The sequence below is a fragment of the Mycetomoellerius zeteki genome, unplaced genomic scaffold (genome assembly GCF_001594055.1).
Source record: "Mycetomoellerius zeteki isolate Tzet28-1 unplaced genomic scaffold, Tzet1.0 scaffold529, whole genome shotgun sequence".
Taxonomy (NCBI): domain Eukaryota; kingdom Metazoa; phylum Arthropoda; class Insecta; order Hymenoptera; family Formicidae; genus Mycetomoellerius; species Mycetomoellerius zeteki.
Window position 1 is genome coordinate 36661 of NW_017257533.1, and position 9986 is coordinate 46646.

General features: G+C 61.7%; 1 protein-coding gene across 1 annotated transcript; it reads left to right on the top strand.

Moving 5' to 3' along the window:
- Window positions 1–8829: 8829 nt before the first annotated feature.
- On the top strand, window positions 8830–9336 carry LOC108727762 (uncharacterized). The gene has a single exon (XM_018455999.1). It carries the CDS (start codon window positions 8830–8832, stop codon window positions 9334–9336), a length of 507 nt encoding a protein of 168 aa, XP_018311501.1.
- Window positions 9337–9986: the final 650 nt, after the last annotated feature.

Sequence of the window (9986 nt, forward strand, 5' to 3'; positions counted from 1 at the left end):
GTGTCGGCGAGCTCCCCGGCCATTTCGCCGACATCTTACCTATGATGAACATGGCTAGCAAAAAGGATACAAAGCGGCGAGAAATCGGATGCTCGTCACGGTTTTCCGGGGGTATTGTCCCCGCTCCCGGACGATCGACCTCCGAGACTTCGGGCCCGGAGGACTCCTGTGAGGGGCTAGCTGCGGAGTTGCCGACAGGCCCCGCAGCCGAATCAGCTACCGTCCGGACTCAAGAGAAGGAAGAGGTAGAGACGCGGATAACGCATCTCTTGCCTCACGTGATGAGGCTCCGAAGCCACAGAGGAAGAAGGGGCTCAAATTGAGTTTGGATGTGGCTCAACCAGGGGTGGGGTGCCTCGGCGAAAAACCCTTCGGGGTTGGTTGTCGACATCGATCGCACGGTGCTGCCTACGGGACCTAGAATCGTAGGCAATGTACCTTATCCCTATCCTAAGGAGTACAGGATCAAGGTCGTCGGTGGCGAAATAGTCGGCTCCCCAGTCATTGAGAGTAGCTGCCCTCAGCTGGGACGCTGGGTATTGGTAGCAGGAAATTGCCAGAGGTCGAGCAAGTTGACCTCACCCTTTCCACCTCTAGTGATGAGGCGATGGAAGGGGTGAAAAATAATGCTGGCAATGAACACCAGAGAACGGAGGATACGGAGGAGCTCTCTCCCAACGATCTCATCCCACGTAAGGGGAAGAAACGTGGGCGGAAGCCGGGAGAATCCCCCGGAACGTACGCTCTATCGAGGTACTCGAGGAAATCGGAGAGCGATGACTCGTGCGAGGAGGCCTCATCTATAATGCCAAAGAGAGGCGGATATGTCCGCAAAAAGAGGAAGGACTTTGGTACACTCAGTTCGGACGATGGACTCACTATGGCGCAAAGAAAGCGAGTGGATGGGTTTACGTCTACATTTCATGGGGATTGTCCAAATACACTGATGGCCGGTGTATTTGGAATTTTCGAAATGGCCGAAAAAGCCGAGCAGGCATTGGACACCGATCCTAGCTCGGAGATGAGGCATTTGCGGTTGCCAAGCGTGGCATAACAATATTGGCCTTGAGGTACCACGAGATCAAGAGACCTCTTGACAAATTGATGAAGGACAACGAGGTCCTTCACAAGGGGATGACAGAGCTTCATCGAGAGATGAAAATTCTAAGGGAAGAGAGGATGTACTTGATTCAGCAAATTAAGACACTGAATCAAACAGTGCAAAAGCTGAAGGACGAGAACAAAAAAAGGAACCGCCCCTTTCTACGGGGAGAGACCCTTGTGGAGAGCTCGCTTGCCTCTTGTCGCGATGAACCCCTCCCCCCCGCATACAGACCGGCACTCGGGGGAGTGAGGAAAAAACTTAGGAACGAACCTCTAAGAGCCACTATAGTGGACGAGGGAGGTCGCATAGTGGCGTCCAAACTGACGCAGAGTGGTCGCCCTAATCTGGGTGCCACTGTGCATGCGAGTGGAAGGGGCTGAGGACTCGTGCCGAACATTCGGCTCCTTTCGACCGGGCTTTCCAGTACCTCCTTTGGAATATCCAAGCGATGGGGAGGCCTGGACGGAGGCACAGTCGAGGAGCGCGCGCCGGAAGCGCAAAAGGAGGGGCAGGAGGGATGCGACCCCCAATGCGATTGAAGGCGCCGGCTTGGGGGGATCGTTGCCCCTAGCTAGGGATGCTCCCAAGAAGGTGAGGGGCATTGATAAAAGTGTGCAGACTGGACTGACATCTCGCCCCGCAATCCAGGGCTTGAGAGTTCAAGGACGGTCTGTACCGAGGATTGCCCAACCTCGCGCTGAAAGGACGGTTTTAATAAGATGCGCGGAGTCAATGGGAGGAACCACTCCGACATATGCGGAGGTTATGAAGAGGGCGAGAGAGAAAATCTCTCTGGAGGAAATTGATATCATCAACCTGCGACTTCGGAGGTCGCAGGCTGGTGGTATCCTCCTGGAGATACCGGGAAGCGAGGAGGCCAGCGTTAAGGCTGCGACGTTGGTGGACCGTTTCAGGTCGGTGCTGACGGATAGCGGCTTTAACGGGGGCGTCAGCGTGGTGCGGCCGGTCCGGCGTGCGGAGATCAGAATCACGGACTTCGATGATTCTGTCTCCGCGGAGGAAGTGGTCGCTGCGGTGGCCTCTAGTGGGAAGGCATCCGACAAGGATGTGAGGGTGGGACCCATTAGGCCTGGGCGCGGGGGGTTGAACTCCGTGTGGGTTCAATGCCCCTTGGCATGCGCCAATGAGTTGCTGCGGGTCGGGAGGATCAGGCTGGGCTGATTTTCAGCCAGGGTCTTCCCGCTCGCAGCGAGACGCATGCAATGTTTCCGTTGCATGGCAGTTGGTCATATAAGGGCCAACTGCAAAAGTCTGGTTGACCGCACAGGCTGGTGCTTCCACTGTGATGGGCATAGGGCTGCTGCTTGTCGGCGATCCGTCATGTGCCCAGTCTGTACGGCCAGGGGATGGAATTCGAGCCATCGTGCGGGCTCGAATGAGTGTGCGCCTTTCAACGGGCCTGGTAAGGCACCGTTGGAGACGGGCGCGGACGATAACGTCGGGATGTCGGGCGAGGTCAGCCGAGGGTCACCGGCCTCCACCGTGGCCATGGACGTTGGCTGAGCCTCGTCATCCCCCCCGCTCCTTATTTTTATTAAGGAGCGTCCTCGACGGGGGATACTCCGTCGGGGATGGACGGCCAGAACATCGGCCGTCCATGTACACACTTCGGGGGGTGCGGGGCTCGAGCGGGTAACTCCAGCCCCCGCATAAGACCCCCCAGTCTCCCTCTTCGGGGGAGAATTGAGTGGGGATGGGGGCGGTGTCCTCTTCCACCCCCTTTCGGACGGTTCCGTTTCGGCGGATGGGTGCGCGGGGGCGGGGGTTTGCTGGTTGGCTTTGACTAGCCGGTGAGTAATCCTCCCGTCCTCGTCTCCCATAAGCGAAGCTTCGGCTTTTGGCCGATTGGGCCTGGAGGCGTCCCGAAAGCATGCTGCACGCGTACTCGGGGCGTTCTCCAATTTGGCCTGAAATAGGACGCTGGCAGGGGTTTTAGTGGGTAGGCCCCTCATGATTTTTTCATGAGGGGAGAGTCCCACATAACCGCGGGGTGAATTCCCGTTCCCCCGCGGTATGCGTAACGCTTTTCCCTTGCCTTACCAAAAAGGGTTGCATTTTCTTCCCCACGTGGGGCACGGCCTTACCATGGGGGCTCCCCCGGGTGCTGCTTCCGCGGTCGGGGCCACCGTCAGCGCTTGCTGGCGGGGGCAGCCGATCGGGGACTTGTGCTCGGGGGTCTAACAGTGCCCCGTGCGGATCCCTCCGTTAAATAGGAGGAATCTGCACAACCGGGTCCGGTACCTCAAGGGACTCGTCCTTTTTAGAACGGTCCCTCATTGTACCAGTAGAAGAAGGTAACTCCGACTTCAAATTCCGGCGACTTGGCGCCGAAAGGGAGAGGCTTACTCCCTTCCCATGCGGGGTGTGGAGGATCGCCCTCCACGGGTGATCGGCTCCCGTGGGGACCTCCCCTACCCCCTGTGGGGTGGGGTGGTTCCCTCGGGTTCCGGCCGTCCGAAGTGAGCGACGCGGGTGCTCCCGCAGGCGTGGCTGCCCACTGTCTGGGTGCTCCTGGCTTTGGGCGGCCACACGCCATGGGATGGGGAGTCCCCAGAGAGAAATCCCATTTCACGGGGACTCACTTAGGACGAGGTGCGGATTGTGTCCGTAGTAGAGGACGAGGGGCCACGCGGACTTGGTCCGCGGCAGGGTCCTCGTCTCACTTGGAGGAGGAGCCGCTCGGACATATTCCGAGGCGGGGCACGCGACCCCTGCCTCCGGGCCGCTCGGACGTATTCCGAGGTCGTGGCCGGGGGCGTTGAGACGTAGTAGCCGGGCGTCACCGCGACGGCGTCCCTTCCGAAGCAGAGGCGCCGGGCAGGGGGTATCTCTGGCGTGGGACATAAGCCCCCCACGTCCGACGTGCTGGTTGCCATGGCGGTTAGGGTCCGAAGGGGGCGCCATCTCCGTGACCCGACCCGTCCATGGGGCTCCCCCGGTGGCGCCACCCGCAGCGGTGTCCGCGAGGTCGGAGGCGTGGGACCCCCGAAAGCCGTGGGTAAGCGGGCGATGCCCGTCCACGGTGAGGAGGGGGCTGGAGGCCTGCGCACTTGATGACTATTCCAGGTGCCTAAGTCATATGTCAACTCCCCGGGGGAACTCGGGGCCCCGCCCGGGTCATGTTTTCGGGTGGGTGAGGGTACACCCTGGCTGACGGAGCTGCTGCGGGTCGTGGGAAAAAACAAAATGGATACATCTCTTAAACACACAAACGCGGACGGAAACTGCCCTTCTCAGGGCGAAGGCGGGAAGGGTTGCCCAACTATGGGCAATGGGGACAGAGAGGGTGCAGGACCCTCTCGGAGGCAGCAACCTGGCCCTGCATGCAGCAAGGTCGGGACGCAGCAGGAGCCGGCCACTTCCGAAAGCAGCCTGTCGAGGACCGCATCAACGGTCTCGATGGCGTCTCTCGGAGGTGACATCAAAAAGAGACCGGCGATAAAAATCTCCTCGGGCAGCGAGGAGAAAAATAAAAGGCCGAGGGGCCGACCCGCCCTGAACCCCGATCATGTCGGGAAGTTCACAGCGGAGGCCCGGGCTAGGAGGGCCGACAAAGCCAAGGCTCGATAATTGCGGAGGGATCACCGCCTCATTATAGACCCAGAGTTGGTGCCCTCCTCCATGTTCGCGAAGAGGGCTGCGGATAGGACCGCGGAGCTCGCCCTCGAGTATGACGAGCAACCGCTCGAGGCAGTGGCGGCTGTGGCGACTAGAGAACTCGCCACAATCGCCAAGGCGGTGGAGAAGTCCCGTAACGTCAAGGGGGACATAGTGAGGGACCTGTGATCGGCATACTCAAAGTTGACCGCAGCCCTCAACTCTATCGTCGCGAAGGCGAGTAACGCAACGGAAGAAGGCCCTACGGCCGACGGCTAATCGCTCCAGTGAGAGGGTCTGGGCGGAGGAGAGGCGAAGACTTCGCCACGAGGTCGCCCTCCTCCGCTCAGAGAACAAGCGATTGGACGAAGAGATAGAGCGGAGAAAAAGAACCCCCGCCCCACAGCGACGCCGGAGCTGACGCCGGCAACAACGAGGGACTCGACCAGGTCGGGCCACGATCCCTCAGCCGGCGCCCGCAACCCAATTGGCACACTGGAGGGGCCCATCATTGTGGGGGCCGCCTCGGGGTAGGACGAGGAGCCGAGGACTCCGGTCATCACGGAGGAGGACCTGAGGATGCCATTCTTCAGGCCTCCTCTTCAGGGGGTTCAAAAACAAATGAACCCCCTGGCAATAGAGAAGGACCGGGCATCGGCCACCGCCCGAAATCTCCCAAATATAAAAAAGAAGGGGAAAGGGACGACCGGCGGTGGGAGCGGGGAAGACGGGGATAGGAGAATTGAGAAGATCCTCTCTCGACTCCTTACCCGCTTCCTCGTCGAGATGGGGATGGCCCCTAAAAGACCCCCACATAGAGAGCACAGCAGGGGCGGAGAGCGGCCCCCCGCCAATCAACCAAAGGCGGGTGTCGCTCCCAAAACCGCACCAAGGCGAAGGGGGGCACTAACACCCAGCCCTCCGCCGCCACAAGGAAGGAGCAGCCGCTCCCTGCGACCGGGGCGACCGGGGCGCCCGCACCGAGGGCGCAACCCGCGGTGCGGGCAATGACAACAACGAGATGACCTAGGCGCAGGTCGTCTCGAGGGGCGCCAAAAGGGCGGCTGCCAAAGCGTGCAAGGCCGCGGGAAGAATGGAGCCGCCCCTACGAAACCTGGGAGCAACACTAAGAAAGGGACCAAGCAAGAGAAGGGGGTGCCACCGGAGGATTAAAGACCTCCGATAAAAGGCCCCCCTTCCCAGGCTCAGAACGGCCACCTCGGCGGCGGTCACTTACGCCGACCAGGCATCATATGCCGAGGTGGTGGGAAAGGCGAGGTCCTCGATCTCCTTCAAAGACCTGGGGATCGAGGACTTTCGGCCAAGGAGGGCCATCACGGGGGCCCTCATCTGGGAGGTCAGAGGCCCGGATAATAGAGCCAAGGCTGACCAATTGGCCGACAGGCTATCGACTACTCTCGCGGACCGGGACGACGTCAAAGTGTCCCGGCCGTTGAGGAGCGCCGAGATTAGGGTCTCTGGCCTCGACGACTCGGCCACCACCAAAGAGGTGGCCGAGGAACTGGCGAGGGCGAGTGGCTGTTTCCCACAACAGTTTAAGGTGGGAGACATCAAGAGGGCCTCCAACGGCCTAGGGTCGGCGTGGGTGCGGTGCCCCATGGAAGCGGCCAGGAAGCTGGTGGCCACCCCCCGTATCAAAGTGGTCGACCTGTCGGGTGGTGCTGCTGCCGGCCAGAGGCCTCCAATGTTATAGATACTTGGAGGCCGGCCACGTGCAGCAGAAGTGCACGAGCACCACTGACAGGTCAGGGTGCTGTTATAGATGCGGGGGCATCGGCCACGCGGCAAACCAATGCCGCGAGAAGGCCGATTGCCTCGCGTGCCGGGCCCTGGGCAGGCCATCGGGGCAGCGCATCGGGGGTGGCGGCTACACCGCCGCCAAGGCAAGGACGAAGAAGGGGGGCCTCAAGGCCAGCGGCCCCCCTTCCGCCGCAAAACCGGCGGCAAACAAAACGCCGCCGGCTGTTGCCGACATTGAGATGGCGGAGGCGCCGGTGCTAGCTCCGGCTAGCGTGGGCGAGGAACAGCGGGGCAAACAGTAATGTCCTGCGTCCTCGCCCAAACGAATCTAAACCACTCGGCTGCGGCACAAAGCATGCTCATGCAGTGCCTCGCCGATTGGGGGGAGAGGGCTGGCCATCGCAGCTGACTCTTACAACATCCCGTAGAGCCACCCCAATTGGGCTGGGGACTCTCTGAGAAGGGTGGCGATGGCCTGGCAGCACGCGCGCGACATCCCGCTGATGATCCCAATATCGGCGGGGGAGGGATTCCTTCTTGTAGAGTGGGGGCCCATCGACGTCGCAGGGTGCTACTTCCCTCCTCGCCTTAGCAGGAGGGAATACGAAGACGCCTTGGAGCCCCTGAGGGAGCACATCCGCAGACGTTCCCCCAGGCCGACAATAGTGGGAGGGTACTTCAACGCACACTCGGTAGAGTGGGGGTCCCCGACCACTGACTCCAGAGGCAACAGCACCCTGCAGTGGACGGCGGGACTCGGCCTCATCTTGCTAAACCGGGGCCAAGTCAGCACCTTCGTAGGCCGCGGGGGGAGTCCATCATAGATCTCACGTGGGTGACCCCCGCGGCGGCTCAACGAATCAAAGGATGGCACGTGGACGCCGGCTCCTTTAGTGAGAAATCAGATCACCGTGTTATCAGGATGGAGCTGGTGTCCACGCCAGCGGAGGTGCAGACCAGACGCCGCCGCCAAAGTGATGAGCGTCGATGGGCCATTAAGAAGTTGGATCCTGGCGCCCTCGAGGTGAGCCTTCTCTCCTCCACCTGGCCCGAGCGTCAGCCAAGTGCCACGGTGGAGGAGGATGTGGAGTGGCTCGGGGACGCCATGTCGCGCGCGTGCGACGCGTCGATGCCTCGCTGCCGCCCAATGAGCAGAAGGGCGGCCTACTGGTGGTAGGAGGAGTAGCCGAACTCCGCAGGGCCACCGTGGCCGCCCGGCGCACTTACACCCGCACCAGGCGGCGAGGCATCGACGCAGAGATGGAGAGGGTCGCCGAGGGACTCCGAAGTGCGCGGAGTGCCCTCAGGACGGCCATCAGGCGGGCGAAGGCCGGCGCCTGGAGAGAACTGATATCCTCCCTGGACAGGGATCCGTGGGGGAGGCCCTACAAAATCGTGACGAAAAAGCTAAGACTGTGGGCCCCCCAATAGCGGAGACCCTGGACGTCCTGTTCCTCGACAAAGTGGTGGCCACCCTCTTCCCTACCAGGGGCCGGGAAATCCTGGAGAGGGTGGGTCCGCCGGAAGGTTGGACCGAGGAACTGGGCGTCTCCGGGGAGGAGATGGCACAGGCCTTCGCCCGCCTGAAGAGCAGGCCTCGAGCCCCGAGGCCGGACGGCGTGCCCGGCAGAGTCTGGGCAGCCGCGGTCCCGGTAATCGGGGAAAGGTTGAAGCAGCTCTTCACGAGCTGCCTCAAGAAAGGAATCTTCCCCAGGTCGTGGAAGAGGGTCAGGCTTGTCCTACGCAAGGAGGGCAAGCCGGCGGAGAACCCCTCCGCATACAGGCCCATTTGCCTGCTGGACGATGTGGGAAAATTACTTGAGCGAATCATCGCCGCCCGCATCGTCTGTCTCGGGGAGATCCCAATTTATCCTGTTGCCAGTATGGCTTCCGGGAGGGCCGATCGACAGTAGCAGGTCCGTGCTCTCTCGGAGCGGCTGACCGCGCGAAGGGAGGTGGCGTTGGCGGTGTCGCTCGACATCGCCAACGCCTTCAATAGTCTGCCGTGGGGCCGGGTAGTGGGGGCGCTGAGGGATCATTTCCTCCTGCCCCCTATCTGGTCGCCGCGGCCGAGGACTACTTCCGGGACAGACAGCTGGAGTTCGACGATAAGACTCCAGCAACGGAGGGACGTGTCGTGCGGCGTTCCGCAGGGGTCAGTGTTGGGCCCCCTGCTGTGGAACGTTGCATACGACGCCGTTCTCCGTGCAGCCCGCCCCCCAACTGCCACGTAGTCTGTTACGCGGACGTTACGCTCGTGGTAGTGGGGGGCCCGACCTGGAGAAGAGCCGTTGCGACGGCGAATATCGCGATGGCATGGCGCAATAAAGGAACTGGGACTAAGGATGGTCCCCGTCAAGTCGGAAGCAATGTTCTTCCACGACGGAACTGGCGGGGCGCCCCCACAAGCCTCAGTTAAAGCGGACGAAGTCAGTATCCCGGTGGGACCCAATCTCAAATACCTGGGTCTCACCTTGTATGGTCGTTGGAGTTTTGTCGATCACTTCGACAACATAGCCCCACGATTGGGTCGTCGGGCCGATGCCTTACTCGGTCTGATGCCCAACCTTCGTGGTCCGAATGATGGCGTGAGAAGAGCGTACATGTACGCGGTCCTGTCCGGGGCCTACTATGGGGCCTCGGTATGGAGTGAGGAAGCCCTGGCCAGCCGCCATATAAGGCAGAAGTTGCAAAGTGTGCAGAGGCGGCTGGTCTTGCGTATCGCAAGGGCATACAGGACCGTGTCACATGACGTCCTAGCGGTCCTCGCGGGGGTCCTCCCGGCGGAGCGCGTGGCCGACGCCCTGGCGAAGTCAAGGTCATTAGACTCCGGCCCCCCCCGGGGGGCGTAGTCACCCCGAGGGCCGCGAATCTCATCAAAGAGAACACCCGTCGGCGGGTGTTCCAGGAATGGCACGCTAGCTTCAGGAACAACCCGCCGACGAAAGGGATGAAGACCACGGAGGCCATCCTCCCCTGCCTAGAAGAGTGAGTGGGCAGGGGATGGGGCGGACTTTCGTTCTACCTGACGCAGGTGCTCACCGGCCACAGCTGTTTTGGTGAGTACCTGCGTCGAATAGGGAAGGAGCCGACGGCGCAGTGCCATCACTGCGATGAGGCTCAAGACACTGCGCAGCACACGCTGGAGTTTTGTCCAGCGTGGGCAAACGAGCGCAGTGTCCTGAGGGACGAGATAGGGGACGATCTCTCCCTGCCGACAGTAGTGAGGACGATGGTTGGCAGGGAGAGTGCATGGACGGCCGTCTCCTGCGAGCGAGTGATGCTGCAGAAGGAGGAGGCAGAAAGACAGAGGGAGAGGGCCCCGGGGGGTCGGGGCCCTCCTCCACCGCCGCCGCACGACGGTGATGGAGGACAGGGTGGAGGGGGGAATGAGCGGCCGGGGGGTCGTCGGAGACAACACGGGCGTCGGCATCAGCCGGGCCGCTCGTGCCCGGGGCCTCCTCCCGCACGCCTCTTCCGCCACGGCCAACCTTCGGGGCGG